The sequence below is a fragment of the Verticillium dahliae genome, genomic scaffold (assembly GCF_000150675.1).
Source record: "Verticillium dahliae VdLs.17 supercont1.17 genomic scaffold, whole genome shotgun sequence".
NCBI classification, from domain to species: domain Eukaryota; kingdom Fungi; phylum Ascomycota; class Sordariomycetes; order Glomerellales; family Plectosphaerellaceae; genus Verticillium; species Verticillium dahliae.
The window spans coordinates 172,650-187,303 of NW_009276936.1; the positions used below are offsets into that span (position 1 = coordinate 172,650).

Genomic DNA, 14,654 nt, shown 5'->3' on the forward strand with positions numbered 1-14,654 from the left:
TGTCATCAAGGTCGGGGTGTTGTGAATCCATTCGTTGGTTTGTATCTTCTCAACTATCCAGACATCCAGTGCACGTCACGTCTTCAGCCACGGCTTACCCGCCTTCTCCGCCTCCTTCTCCCTCTTCTTCGCCGCCCGCCTCTCCTCCTTAGCCTTCCTCTCCTCCTCCTCCTCGCCCGGCAGCTTCCTCTTGACGCGGCCCTTCTGCGCCTTGTCGCACAGGCGGGGCACAGGCGTCCCAGCAGGCCACCCCTCAGGGAGCCGCACGTAGCCGACGCGCTGGTACCTGTCGCTGTTGCCGAAGAAGTCAACCCAGTGCTTCAGGGCGTCGTGGACCTTCTGGGCGGCGGCCTCGCGCTCGGCGGCGCGCAGCGCTTCGAGCTCGGCGTACGACCAGTGGCGGTCGACGTCGGCGTCGTCGAGCGGCAGGTACATGGCCTCGACGCCGCGCATGTCGGGGACGCGGTCCTCGGCGAAGCAGCCCGTGACGAAGGCGCGCGAGGCGTCGTGCCCGGCGAAGAGGTGGTAGCTGCCGCCCGGGCCGTAGCTGCGCGGGTTCGCCGACACGTCGTAGATGGTGTGGTTGATGGCGAGGTAGATGGGCGTGTCGGGGGTTGTGCCGTCGTAGGCGCGGAGCTCGGCGGGGGTCAGGTAGAGGGGGCCGTTCTGGGGCGCGTCGGTCAGCTGGGAGCCTGGAGACACATGGCGATAGCTGGGAGGGAGAGAGAGAGGGAGAGAGAGAGAGAGAGAGGGAGAGAGAGAGAGAGATGCATACCCAACGCAGCTTCCAGTACGACGGCCGCAGGTACCACGGCTTGTCGTCGAAGCCCCAGGTGAAGCTCTCGCCGCTGCTCATGACGTAGCTCAGGGCGCAGCTGGCGACGGCGAGGAAGCTGAGGACGCGCAGCACGTCGATCAACGGGCTGAAGGCATCGGTCTCGCCGTCGTCCGTCCGCGCGGCCTTGGCTTTTGTTCCCGACCTGGCCTTGGCCTTGGTCTTGCGACTGAGCTTCTCGGACGGGGTGCCGGCAAACAGGTTGTCCTCGACCTCGGAGCCGCACTCTTCATCGGGGACGATGGGGACGGCGACGGGCTCTTTCTTCCGCTGCCGGGCGGTGGTTGCTTCGGCCATGGCTGCGAGCGGTGTCGGTCTTGTACTGCAGGATTGGAGATCGAGGACGAAGGAGGCGAAGCTGTTGGTGAGGGTACGTGTCGGGTCGAGTTGAAGGAATAAAGCTGGGTTTCGAGCTGTCCGGCACGGCGACGTGTAAGTGGGATTGGGAGCAATCTGATAGGGTGCCGGATGGCCTGCATCCGAGAGACAGGCGGATCAGTTCGAGGACGACAGCACGGCTTCTACGGGTCGGCAGATGAATAAGGAAGAAATGGTCTGGAAATGGGGCAGTGCTCCACTGACGACAGCAGGCCAGGGTCAAGTACAAGATCGCAAGGGCCTGCTTCGGGGATCTCTGAGGGGAGTGTATTTCTGAGATGGTCAATTGCCAGCAAGGGGTTTACGAGCTTCTCCCAAACTAAGGTACCTAAATAAGGCACCTAGGTAGGTAGATAGGTATATAGGTACCTAGGTACCCAAGGTAGATGGTCCCAGAGCCTCGCAACTCTTATTGGCATGAGCCGAGATTGAGGGGCTCATGCGGGTAGTGGCTTAGCAGTACAACGCAGCCACCAGTACACGACCACAGTGCATACCTCAGTGTTTTCGAACCGTATCAGAGTACAATGAGGAAACGTCGAAGCTCGTACATCCAATTTTGTAGTTCTTCAATTGGAGTGACCTATCCTCGACTCCGTCATCCCAACGCACCATCAATTCGGGGTGCAGGAGGTGGTTGAGGCTACGAAGAACACAACCAGTGGCGAGGACGGTTCCCGATTTTATCAGCGAGAATCATTCAGGCCAACCTAACAAGCCACAGCTATCACAATACGAGTCCTGGCTTCACATCCATCGTGATTCCGCCGAAGGAACAACAGACCACGTCTCCCCAGTAAACTCCAGACGGCCATCCGCCCTCAGCCTCTCCGGATCCATATACACGCACAGCCCAATGCCGCCACGTTCGATACTAAATACGCGTAGGAGCGTGTACACCTCATCATTCCCACGCGCATTGCGAATGTCCTGCATCTACAAGGACCAAGTCAGCAACAATCCAACAGCGGCTCTAGGGGCACCATCAGAAGGGTTGATGACGTCACGTACCCGCTGGTATTGAGCCTTGCTCATGTAGAAGGGCGTATTGTAAGGCCCCGTGGTCGTCTTGACTTCGATGTAGTATTTCGGCCGGGCATCCCGCCACCCTTCCCCGTCAAGATAGCCATGGTCCTCGAGCCATGTTGTGAGCTCGCCACGCACGTCTTGATACGTCATGTCGGCCGTCTCTTGCCCATTCCATGGCGGCATGTCCTGATAATCCGGGTGGAGCGTGACGTACTGCCGGATCGTGCTCTGCCAGTTATCGCGACTCCACCCGTGGAGGCTGGGAAGTAGTCGGGACAGCATCTCAAAGACCTGTATGGAACCGAGTGCATCTTGTCAGCTTTTGGTTTGGGTTGTTCGGCCCAGAGACTTTGGCTGGGTGCAAAGTCTCTGGGTATAGGGGAAACTCACGTATAGCTCGCCAGCGGCACCAATTTCCCCGTCAGGCTCAAGTTGACTCGTAGAGCGGAACCGGCTCTCGTTGCCGGGGCCGTCAAAACCGCCGTGCCAGGCGTTGATTGGTCTTTCTAGAAGTGCGTCTCGGAGGTTGCTCATGCCAAAGATGCCTTGCGACGGGAACACGGCTTGCCTCGCCGCGTCGACGACCTTCGTCAGCAGCCGAAGGTACTGAGCATCCTCACTTGTTGACCCTTGAAGATTCGTCGCATGATATGCTGGGAGGGTAGAGTGTGGCTGGACGACCGAATGGTAGGCCATATGGCTATGTCGAGAGACCGTGTGCGTGACCTCAACGTCGTTGCTCGACAAGTTGGGATGCGTTCCAGAAAGGGGCGCCAGTCGGATCTCGGTCGCCATGGCCGGTCCTCGCTCGCTCGCTGACGTGTCCGGCGTCATGAGCTGCACCAAAGATTCAGCATCGTCACCTATTACGGCAACGGAAGCTTCATCCTCCTCATCTTCGGCCACATTCACGTCCTCGTTCTGGATAGATATGTTTATGATGCCGAGGCGCTCAAGAAGTAAATCGACCGACGCTGGATCGGCGCCCAAAATCGTAACAAGTGCCGTGACCGCGGATTCCTCAACTGCTTCAGGGATCTGGGTCACAGAATCCCGCATCAGCCAACTCGCCAGATTTGTGGGGCAGGGCGCTCAGGTAGCAGATTTCTCTTGCCTTCTTGTGCCTCGGCACGAAGAAGGAGAGGTGCGACGAGCTGTCATCAATGTGCAGGTCACCAATCGCAGTCTCTAGCTCCGTAGACCGCCCGTCCTGGGATATCCGTAGCACGGACGAAATGCCGGTGGTTTCAGTGGTCACAGCGCTCCGCAGCAGCTGGTACAACTCGCTGGGTCCGGCTTTGTATCGGGGACTGTTGAAATGAGCCGCGATACTGGACGAGTACGTCGGCGAGTTAGTGACATAGTAAACATGATCAGAAAGAAGCCAGAGTCAAAACGGGCACTCACCGAGAGATCGCATGCGCTTTCCGCTTGATATCGTGGTTTGGGGTGGAGATGGGCCTCGAGTCGGCTTCGGCAACCGACGTGCTCTCCCTCACGGCAGCTGACAGATATCGATTCGCGAGTCCAACCCATCCGAGAAAAGGCTTCAGACGCAGGACCTCCTCTCTGCTGAAGTCGAGCAACTTGATCCGGCTCCTGAATTTATCCGCCAATGACTCGTTATCGACGATGGCAAAATCCGTTTCGATCGTCCTCTCAGCTGTAGCGCCACTCGCGTACTTCACGGGGAAAATGGGTATCCTACGGAGCGGCACAGGGTCAGGGAGCTCCTGCTCTGTCTGCAAGAGCGCGTTCAGCGACCAGAGTTTGGCCTTGACATCGTCAGTCGACGCCTGCGCGTCTGTCTGCAGCAGCTCGTCATATACCATCTGGAGTGTTAGCGTCTTGACGCCGAGATTTTCCACGAACAGCTCTCTCAAGTCTTCGTAGTCATCATTCAACGTGACCTTGCCACTGATATCTGTCGTACTGGACCGCAGGCAGTCACATGTCTTGTACCAGCCGGCCTGACCGTCCTTCACGACGAATATAAGGGCGTTGTCCTCGAATGTTCGCCTATTTGCATGCAAATCAGTACTTGCGCGGAGGAAATTGATGTTTCGAGTCTGCAACCCGAGAATCTTGCCTTAGTTCGTCTTGGAACGCGATGACCTTCAAGTTCGCGAGGTACAGGTACACGCCACGGATGCGGTCGAGGTCATCGCAGCCCTGATCCCTTAGTTTCGCCAGCTCTCCCTGCAGATCCCTCCAGGACACATCATCAATCTTGAGTGTTTTCGAAAAGAAACGTGAAAGAATCATCATTTGGTCCTCGCTGCCCACTTGGGAATAGAGTTGCTCGAGTGGGAATAACGAAACCATGTCGGGTGATGCCTTCCAGCGACAAGAACTGGCAACCGTCCAGGCCGCCTCGGATGCTCCTCGTGAGGGGATCAGGATGACAGCCTCTTCAGTCTCCCAGAATAAATGCCTACAGGAAGCGAAACAGTCAATTATCAAGAGCTCTCAAAAAAGGTCCACGAGAGTTGGAGTTACGCACTCAATGGCATCCTTGGCAGCTTGTCGATCTGTAGCGGCCTGGAATTTAGTTTCAATGGCGCCATATATATCCATTATCGTCTGGCATTTGTCGGCCAGCGCACTTGCGGAGTCGACATTCGATATTCGAAGGAGCATGTCCAGGAGAAACCGTGTGTCGTCCTCTTTGCGCACATGGAATTTTGTGTGGAGGAACAGCCACTTTGTAAGGAAGGCCTCTTCATCCTCAGTTCCTCCGAGACTGAGAAATGGGAAATGTGTAGAGTCATTTCCCATAAAGCGCCGGCATTGTTGTTGGAGGTGTGGTAGCGGCAGATACGAGTCCTTCAAATAACAGGAGATCTCCAAGGGAGGCTTACAAAGCGCATATGCCGGGAGCCCGCTCAACTCTTCTCTGAGATGGTGTTTGTCTTTGAACAATGACTCTTCGTGCTGCCAGAGGTACTCGAACAGGCCCAGCCACTTATCCGGGCGGTAGTCCAGGACAGAGGCAAACTCGCCCGAAATTTCGCGTCGGTCCCGAGAGATAAGCCTCAACCTCCTACGGACGCCGAAGTAATTATAGAGCCAAACCTTCCACGAGGGATGACCTGCAGTCGGGGGGCTAGGTGGAGATTCAAGATATGCTGGATGAAGAAACGTGACCTCAAGGCCTGGCCAAGTACCAATTGGTCCGAGAAGAGCTTCCGGCCCGTATGGGTTACTACCGTGCAGGTAGAAGTCTTCTTCTCCTGTCTTCCCAGTGGCATTGTTTTCTTTGTAGAGAAACATCTGACCGAGCCTTTCACCGGGTTGCCTGCGATCGTGAGAGAGGTACAAGAAATGGAGTTGGGCCCTGGATTTCTCGACGTCGACATGTTTGGGCGAAGACGGGCTGTACAGAGCCTCCAAGACGGACTTGCGTACCTCCGAGACAGATGCTTCTACCGCCCCTAGATGCTCGAAGAGAGCTCTGCGGTCCGCATTGGCAACAGCTGTGGGGTCTAGGACATGCTTTTTAACGCCCGGCGGGATTGAGATCCCGGCAGTTGCTGGCAGATAGATCACTCCGTCGTTGGCAGCGACCCACAGACCGCCCTTCAAAGGAAGCATAACAGAAAGCCTCAGCGAAGAAATGGCTAGCGTCACTTTTTCGGTGAAGAAGGATGCCAAGAGCCGTGCAACTGCCGAGTGCCAGTCCTCGCTGGTCGAGGGCGACTTCAACTTTGACTGAGGGCTGGCAAGATCGGCCTGAAGAAGATTCCAGATGTTCCAAAATTCGCATGCGCGCAGCCCGTATGGTTTCAGGGCTGTGACCGAAGCCTGCTTGTATGCCGTGGAGATAAAGGGGTCCAGTACTGAGTCATCGAACAGCGAGGCCCCGTTATGGTCGGCGGCAATGTCAGTAATGATGTGAACATTTCTGATCGTCCGGAGACCTCTTTTGTGTCGTGACTTGAGAATGGGTGTCTGAGAGACGAGGTCTTTGATCCTTGAAATACGACCTGGTTTGAATCCTGCCTGTTGAATGACAGAGGATACCAACGCTCGTAGATCTCGCCAAATGTCAAAATATGTTGATATCCAAAGGCTTGGAGAACATGCCTAAATCCAGCAGAGGTTACAGGTATCGCGTATGTCTGAAGCATCTTGGGCCAGAAGCGATTGATGTCAGGATAGCCGTCAAGTACAGCATGCGAAAGGTCGCTACTGAGGCGTGGCTGAGCAAGAGCGGCAAGGCTGGTGGGGAGGCTTGGTACGTACCCTTTGGCCTTGGCCAGATGCTGGAGAGCCGTTGCCGTTGACAGGGCTGACAAAATCACGTGCCATCACCGTGGCAACACACTCGCCCCATGTAGCATGGAACAGCAACTGACAGGGAAAGATGGGGTAAACACGCTCGACACTAAAGCAGCCCCCCCATCCATTCATCCACAGCCGACATGCTCGACACGACACGACAGGCCACCAACGAGATTCCATCCACCATCTGAAGACAGCCCGTCCATCCATAGCACTTTCTAGTCTGTACTCAAAAGTCAAAATCTTGCTATACCTCCGCCCTCTTCCAGCCGCTTTCAGTCGGGACTCCATGCCAGCACCAGCATCGACATCATCCACGTCAGACAACCAGGCCTCACAACATACCACACCCGAGACCAGAACCGCTACATTCCTCCCCAGTGCGGCCCACGACGCTGCCTGCGCCGCTGCACAATGGACTCACCACGCAGCCACCTGGGCTCGCCGGGCGGGCCCCTCAATCCAATAACGCCCGACCGCGCCAACCGCGAGTCTACCTTTATGGCGTCGCTGCGAAGTGACCTCCGCTCCAGCCCTGTGCACGATAAGATCAGCCAGTTCAACACCCTCGCCATGCAGTCCAAGTCGCTCGAGCGCAAGACGGCCGACGCCGCCCTCAAGCGAGCCATGCTCGGCCGCGAGGAGGCCGAGGGCGAGATGCGTCGTTACCGAGACGAGACCAAGGTCCTGCGAGTCCAGCTCGAAAAGGCCCGCGACCGCGAGATGCGCGTCAGCGAGCGCCTCGAGGCTGTCATGGTATGCTCTCTCTCTCTCTCTCTCTCTCTCTCCCCCCCCCCCCCCAAGAAAGAGAAGGAAAAAAATAGCTGACCCCCCCAGGAACAACACGGCCGCGCCAAGGAGACGTACGCCCACACCAAGGCCGCCTGGGAAAAGGAAATCAAGCACGCCCGCAAAAAGACGTTCAAAAACGACGCCGCCATCATCAAGCTCCAGGAAGAACTCAAGGCCGCCCGCGACGGCTGGCGCTCCGTCTCCGACCACCTCGACAACGAAAAGGCCCGCAGCAAGGCCCGCGAGCAGGAGGCCTTTGCCGCCCGCTACCAGATGGTCAGCCTCGAGGAGAAGCTCGGCGAGGCCCTCGAGCGCATCAAGGTCCTCGAGCAGGAGCGCGACGCCATGCGCATGGAGCGCGACACCTTCCGCGACCTCGCCAAGGAGGAGGAGGTCGCCCGCATCGCCGCCGAGGGCCGCATCCCGCTGCCCAAGAACGAGGACCACGACGACGAGTTTGCGTCGCCGAGGAAGAAGAAGCCCAGGGTCTCGCTGTCGACGGCCGACGTCGTCTCGAGCGCCGCTAGCGAGGCCGAGTTTGAGGAGATGATGCGCAAGATGGAGTGGGAGCACCAGCGCGCCGAGCGCGCCTACGAGACCATTGACTTTCTCAAGGCAGAGTGCCAGCTCAAGGCCTGCGAGGGCGCCCGGTCGCTCAAGAGGAAGAGCATGATGTCGCCTCGTCGCATCCTCGTCGCGCCACAGGACGTCACCGGCCCCGCCGAGATGGCCATTTTCGGTCTCACCCCCAAGTCCGCCTCGCCGACACGACCTTCATCTCGAGACTCCGAGTCTACATTCAAAAAGCCAGAACGTCCTGCCGTCAGGAAGCGAAGCCAGCCCCGACGCAGCACCATCTTCAACCCCGAGGAGGGGACGTTCCGTACCGTCTCACAGGAGGAGGCCCCAAGTCCTGGCGGCGACAGAAGGCGCGGCCATGCACATTATGGAGCAGGATGCCGAGGACTCGACGGACGAGCAAGTCGTGGAAGAGATCGACATGCAGATGGAGGACCTAGTCGACGTCGCCGTGCAACCTGAGGAGCAAGACACCCAGATCGAAGAGCAACTACAAGTCCAGGTGGACGACGCCAGCGAGCCGGCTAGTCCTGTAGACGCACCCTCAGAACGTCGCATGTACGCGCGTACCCCCTCCGTCGAGCCTCCCGCCTTTGCCCTCCTCGCGCAGGAGCGCATGTCGTTGGCCTCTCTGCTCAACGCGCCCCACGGCGATGCACACACCGCTCCGCTTCCCAGCATACCTACTGTGCCTGACGAAGTCGGACAGGCCGAGGAAGAAGAAGAAGAAGGGGATGAGCAAGCAGAGGTCAGGGAAGCCGAAGAACGAGAGGCGCCAAAAGTCGCCTCACCGCCAAGGAAGCGCTCGCCGCGCAGCTCAACAACATCCGTCGCCACCAGCTACCGCACGTCGACGACGACAACGACGATTCCCATCTACGACGAAACCGAACGGCCGGCATCCCGCTTCGCCCGCTGCCGCACCCCCTCGGGCGAGTCCCACTCGTCCTTTGACGTCAACAACCCGGCCATGACGCCGACCATGACGCGCGAGGAGGCCCTCGCCCGCATCCGCGAGCGCCGCGGCCGCGCCCGCAGCGCCGCCCAGGGCGCCGTGACGCCCCGGCTCAAGATGGTCGAGGGCGCCGGCGAGAGGCGCGACCTCAGCGCGCCGCAGCCCCAGGCGAAACCCACGAGCATGAGCAAGGCGGCGGGGCGGGTACGTCACGCGCGGTGAGGGACCGTCCTGGCGTGGCGTGGCCGGTGTATATCACGACAGTACGGTGGCTCATGTTTGCGCGGCGTTGGACGATCTCGGGGGCCCCGCGAGGCCTCGTTCTTTTTTGCTTTCCTTCCTTTCCATGCATTTGTTTTTCTGCGCATGGCGTTGGGGATGCATGGCGTCACGGGCTGGGATGATTATTTCCGTGCCCTCCCCTTTCTGTATTTTCCAGCGGGGGAAGGTTATTTGTTCTGGGGAGGATTGAGATATGATTATCATGGCTTGTAGAGACCAAGGCGGTGACGCCGGTAATTGATGTTTTCATGATTATGCTTCGGGCTGTCTTCGTCTCGGCTGCTCTGGAGAGGCCCTGCCGGTTTTTTTGACGGTGACCGTTCCGAGTGCCAGGTTTATGACACCGGCGTCATACAGGCACGGCATTCCGGGAAGCGAGGACCTGAAGTGACTGATTATAGCTCTTCAGCTTCGTCCTTGCGTCTGGCTTAGTCGACAGATGACTGGCGAAACATATGCGTACACGAAGCACTCCACAGTCCTAGAAAGAGCCAATGCACAAAAGATCAAGAAGATACAGGGTTGGAATGTCCAGAATGTCTCATAAATCACATGGTAAGTTTCGCCAGGGTATACAAGGATTTCAACGCCGTCAAAAAGCCAAAGCCAGTCCCCGTAAACGCCATCGTTCTGCCAGTCACATCCTAGCACCATGATACACCTCACATTAACCCAAGGGGTCGCCCGACTGGGGGACACAGAAGGGCAAAAGGCCCCTCACCGCCGGAGGAACCCCCTCTTCGCATTCCGCGACCTCTCACTGCTATACGCCTCCAGCTTGACCGGCACGAGCACGGCCTCGACGTCGCTCTTGCCGCCCTGCGCGCCGCGGATGCGCAGCCGCCAGTGGCCCGCCGAGATGACCCACTGGTCGTCCACGGCAGCGGCGGCGGTGGCGGATGTCCCATTGCTGTCGACGCGGCGTCGCTTGCGCGGGCCGAAGACGTCCTCGGTGGCGGCGTCCACGGGCGGGGAAGCCGACGACGGGTGTTCGTCGGCCGACAGCGGCAGGCTGTGTGCCTTGCCGTTGAGGGTGATGTCGGCGTCGTCCTCAAAGGCGACGCGCACGAGGTCGTCGGACAGCGGCGTGTGGCCCGGGGTCGGCGGCTGGCTGCTGCGGCCGCCGGTGGCCATGAGCAGGCCGAGGGGCTGGGTCGTCGGCGGCAGGTCGAGCTTGGTGGCGAGGACCTCGAAGAGGCGGGCGACGCGCGAGCGCGTGTCGCGAAAGAACTCGACGCGGGGCCCGTCGGGCGTCAGGTGCAGCACGGTGGCCTCGTCGGCGGCAATCTCGAGGATGAGGTCGGCCGGGTGGGGGTCGGTGAAGGGGCGGGCGTAGGTGACGCGGCCCGACACGGGGTCCTCGGGGTCCTGGTCGTTGGTGATGGAGATGCCGCTCTTGAGTATGTCCTCGAGGCGCAGGAGGATCTCGTGGCGCGCGCGCGTCTGGTTGTAGGAGAGGGTGTGGGGGATGAGGCGTTGCTCGAGGCCCTTGAAGTTGAAGTAGCGGCAGTCGCGGAGGAGGTCGGCGCGATGCGTCTCGTTGCGGATGTGGACGGGATAGCCGCTGAGGAAGTGGACGAGGTCTGCGAAGATGTCGGCCGAGCGATTGGGCACCGAAGGCGGCAGGATCGAGGGGGGCCGGATGAGATGCTCGCGCTCGAGACCAGGGAAGAGATCTTTCGGGTTGGAGAAGAAGACGGCGAAGCCGAGGGTGAAGAAGTTGGGAGAGTTGCCCGGGTCGTTGAAGAGCTCGCGCGGGATCTGGAACTCGCGGTGGCCGATGGAAATGAAGATGGACTCGTCAAAGAGCTGGGAGATGAGCTTGGGCAAGCTGTAGAACTGGGCGTCGGCAAACAGGCGCACAAAGTGGGTGCCGTCGCGCGGCTGAACGTGGTAGCCCTGGAGGTGAAGGGATATGTCGTGAAAGGTCTCGGGATCGCGGTCGATGTAGAGCGTGCGAATGGCCGTCGACAAGTCTTCGCCCGTCTCTTGCGCGCGATTGATCTGGCAGTAGAAGTATTGGGAGAAGTACGAGGGTGCGTCGGAGGATATGGAGGCCCCCGAGAGCTTGAAGAGCTGGGAGCCGATCTGGATTGGGAAGACGCGCTCGTGGGGGAGGATGCGCGGGATCTTGATGACGTCCTTCTGTGTCGTTGGCGGACTGCGCGCGCGGGGGAGACTGAAGGTTGTCGGCGTTGTCGAAGGCGAGGGGTCACCGCTGAGCGTGATGCCGTTTTGAGAGGCGCCAGAAGCCATGGCAGGAGCGTCGACCGTTGTCGCAATGCTGAAATCTAGATGCGCAGCCGTTGGTTCATGGCGTGATCTCCCAGGGGGGGGGGGTGTGTGGAGGGAGGGACGCTGGCTCACCCTGCATGTTGCTTGAGAAGGGATGGCCAAAGGTCATGGCCTGGCCCGAGTCAATGGGAGCATCAACCTGGCTAGGTGGTGGCATTGCGATGGGGAGCCGGAGCTGGATCCTGGGCCATCTCAGCAAGTGCCTGAATGGCAGGCCGGAGCAACATGATGCGTCGTCGTCGTATGCAGGGTTCAGGGGGTTTGATCTCTTTAGATGGATATCTGCATATGCGTTTATCCCTTCCGACCTGACAACACAGCCCACATTCCCAACTTTCACACTCCCCGGAATATCTTACACACATCTGAACATCAGCAAGCCCTCGTCAAACGTAGGGTGAATCCAGGGAGCTGCAGTTACGGCTTTGAACTTTTTCTCCGTGGCCTAAAATCTGGGGCCGCTCGGAGAAGGCTGTCACCATCATGTGGGCTGCCACCATCATGTGGGCTGCCACCATTATACACACAGCGCCGACGGATCCCCGAACCCCTCTTCTCGATCAGCCAGCCAGGTCACCCTAAGTAGCCATCGCACTCTCATCAATGCCCATAAACCACTTCACCGTGTTCTAAAATCTCACCATTCTTCTCTCCCGTGACCTCACTGCACAGAACCCCCACCAGCTCGACACACCCCACCATGCCGCCCATCGACAACGAGATCAACGGCAAGCTGGCCCTCGTGACCGGCGCCTCAGGAGGGTGAAGCTCACACCTCCACTCCCACTTCTCCAGCCCACACGTCCCCGTCCCCGCAGGCTAACAAGAGCACCACCACCACCCAGCATCGGCAAAGCCTGCGCAACAGACCTCTGGTCCCAGGGCGCCCACCTCGCCCTGACCTACACCACCAACCTCGCCTCCGTGACGCGCCTCGTGGCCGCCCTGCGCGCCGCGTCCCCCGACCGGCCGGCGTCCCACGTCTCCGTGCACGCCCTCGACCTCGCCTCGCAGGCCAGCATCGAGGCCCTCTTCGCCGCCCTGTCCGCCCACCACGGCCGCCCGGCGCCCGACATACTCGTCTCTAACGCCGGCACCGCCGGCTTTGGCAACCGCGCGAACCCCCGCCTCGAGGCCATCTCGCTCGACGAGTTCGACTACACCATCGCCATCAACCTGCGCGCCGCCTTTCTCCTCGCCAAGCTCACCGTGCCGCACATGAAGGCCCGCCGCTGGGGCCGCATCGTCTACGTCTCCTCCATCTCGGCCATCGGCGGCGGCATCAACGGCTGCCACTACGCCGCCAGCAAGGCCGGCCTCACCGGCCTCATGAAGAACCTCGCCGCCAAGCACGCCAACGACGGCATCACCGTCAACGACGTCGCCCCCGCCATGATCGGCGACACCGGCATGATCCCCGACGAGAAGAGGGTCGAGGGCACCCCCGGCGATGTCAAGAACATTCCCGTCGGCCGCCTGGGCACGCCTCAGGAGTGTGCCAATGTCGTCACCATGCTGTGCAGAACAGGCTACATGACGGGTCAGAGCATCTTGTTGAGTGGAGGGCTCAAATAACACATTTCAGCTCGACAGCTCCACAGGCGGTAGAGCAGTGAGGGGCCTTGTGTAGAATCCTTTTCATCGAAAATACTACCTAATGCTACTGTTTGGTTGCCCGCACTATTCTCGTAGGACGTTCACCCCTGCGGCACGGCTCTCCGTTTAGGATATCAGCTGGCGCACAACTCCAGCAACAGACCTCGCGAGAACATCTCATTCACTACCTCGGAGACCGAGCTGCGCCCATCATTGCGGGCCACGGCGCAGCGCGGCCTCCCAGCCCCGAGGGCCACGCTGTCCCTCAGCATCATGCCACTCGTCCTCCTCCCGGTCTTCTACAACAACGTCGACGCTAATCGTCCTGAGGATACCGGTGGGAGGAGGGCTCTGGTGGAAATCACGAGCGCGTCGAACGTCCTGTCCTGTCGATTCTCGGTACCCAGGCACCCTGGCCCCCTGGATGATGAACATCGAGTCATGGGGATTGCCTTTGGTGCTGGGTGGACACGACGCTGGACCGTCAACCTGGTCACTTGGCGCAGCATGGTTCTCTTTGGTTTCGGTCTCTTCAGGCTTAGCTGGGCTACTCTGGGGCTGGAAAACGGCAGTGACGAATGCAGTGAGGAAAATCAAGCTGGCAAGAGAGTCAGTCGAGTAACCTTCCAAGAATCAAGTCTCACGTACAGGGCGGGGATGCTTGCAGTGACGCCAGGGGAGCGTTCGCCGTTGTCGTAGGCATAAGCGTCATAGACGTAGACGTAGACATCCACGTAATTGGTATAGACCTCGTTCCTACCGCCTTTGTTGTACAGTTCGCCAGAGTGGCGTGCCATATAGTAAGCATTCGAAAGTGCGTTACAGATGACACTGCTTCTCGTCAGTCGAATCCAGGCGGAAGTCTTGGCAGTCGATGAGCACTCACATCAGGTACAAGATGGCAACCAAAGCACAATGGCTTGTCGAGAATTGCTTTCCTGTGGGGCCAGGTTTTTCAAGAGCTGAAGCAACGAAGAGGAGCAAGAATGTTGTCGCCAACAACGCTCCATGAGCCCAAGAAAAGGCCCTTGCTAATTTGGGCGCTGCTGGTGACGGGAGCCAACCGCAATATAGCGGCCAGAACGAGATGATCAGGTAGGCGAGAACTAGAATGAGGGGCAGACTCAGGAAGCCACGCAAAGAGGAGCCTGTGTTTCGTGAATTACTGAACAAGACGCCGACAATCGAAACGGCGGACAATCCTGTCGCTATAGATGCGAAGAATTGACCGAGGCTGTAGAGAAGCCACACCGCACTCGACGCGGCAGCGAAGCTGATGAAGAGAGCAATAGCGATAAGCCCCGTGATCTAGCCACGAGTCAGCCAAACAACGTCTTGTGGAATGGTTCCCTTCCTTTCGTGTTCTTACCAAAGCGAGAACAATCAAAGCAAAGTTCAGGTTGAGGATGCGGTGACCTCGACGTTTGGACCACAGAATTCTGGCGACGAAGGACAGAAGAGCGATGATCATAATGCATATTGATACACCCAGCCCCAACTTGCGGTCAAAGTCATCTAGGGTCTGCCTTTCGTATTGCCGGGCATAGATGGAGCTCGTCATGATGCCTGGCTCTCGGAAGTGAGGATGACGGGGAGGTTGTGATTTAGTGATACTCCTGGCAATATAGC

General features: G+C 58.9%; 6 protein-coding genes across 6 annotated transcripts; 2 read left to right on the forward strand and 4 right to left on the reverse strand.

The window, feature by feature from the left end:
* Positions 1-75: 75 nt before the first annotated feature.
* On the reverse strand, positions 76-1,132 carry VDAG_07538 (uncharacterized protein; the record flags this gene model as incomplete). Its single annotated transcript, XM_009656443.1, has 2 exons — positions 76-666; positions 776-1,132. 2 exons carry the CDS (start codon positions 1,130-1,132, stop codon positions 76-78), a joined length of 948 nt encoding a protein of 315 aa, XP_009654738.1.
* Positions 1,133-1,960: 828 nt separating this feature from the next.
* On the reverse strand, positions 1,961-6,372 carry VDAG_07539 (uncharacterized protein; the record flags this gene model as incomplete). The annotated part of the gene is made up of 8 exons (XM_009656444.1): positions 1,961-2,149; positions 2,225-2,533; positions 2,633-3,280; positions 3,375-3,573; positions 3,650-4,261; positions 4,383-4,676; positions 4,746-6,244; positions 6,349-6,372. The coding sequence occupies 8 exons, from the start codon at positions 6,370-6,372 to the stop codon at positions 1,961-1,963; spliced, it is 3,774 nt and encodes a 1,257-aa protein (XP_009654739.1).
* A 45-nt stretch (positions 6,373-6,417) lies between these two features.
* On the forward strand, positions 6,418-9,074 carry VDAG_07540 (uncharacterized protein; the record flags this gene model as incomplete). Its single annotated transcript, XM_009656445.1, has 4 exons — positions 6,418-6,479; positions 6,958-7,282; positions 7,364-8,026; positions 8,130-9,074. 4 exons carry the CDS (start codon positions 6,418-6,420, stop codon positions 9,072-9,074), a joined length of 1,995 nt encoding a protein of 664 aa, XP_009654740.1.
* A 777-nt stretch (positions 9,075-9,851) lies between these two features.
* On the reverse strand, positions 9,852-11,390 carry VDAG_07541 (BTB/POZ domain-containing protein; the record flags this gene model as incomplete). The annotated part of the gene is made up of 1 exon (XM_009656446.1): positions 9,852-11,390. The coding sequence occupies one exon, from the start codon at positions 11,388-11,390 to the stop codon at positions 9,852-9,854; it is 1,539 nt and encodes a 512-aa protein (XP_009654741.1).
* A 739-nt stretch (positions 11,391-12,129) lies between these two features.
* On the forward strand, positions 12,130-13,004 carry VDAG_07542 (3-oxoacyl-[acyl-carrier-protein] reductase; the record flags this gene model as incomplete). The annotated part of the gene is made up of 2 exons (XM_009656447.1): positions 12,130-12,191; positions 12,275-13,004. 2 exons carry the CDS (start codon positions 12,130-12,132, stop codon positions 13,002-13,004), a joined length of 792 nt encoding a protein of 263 aa, XP_009654742.1.
* A 231-nt stretch (positions 13,005-13,235) lies between these two features.
* On the reverse strand, positions 13,236-14,586 carry VDAG_07543 (uncharacterized protein; the record flags this gene model as incomplete). Its single annotated transcript, XM_009656448.1, has 5 exons — positions 13,236-13,623; positions 13,674-13,856; positions 13,912-13,963; positions 14,192-14,333; positions 14,395-14,586. The coding sequence occupies 5 exons, from the start codon at positions 14,584-14,586 to the stop codon at positions 13,236-13,238; spliced, it is 957 nt and encodes a 318-aa protein (XP_009654743.1).
* Positions 14,587-14,654: the final 68 nt, after the last annotated feature.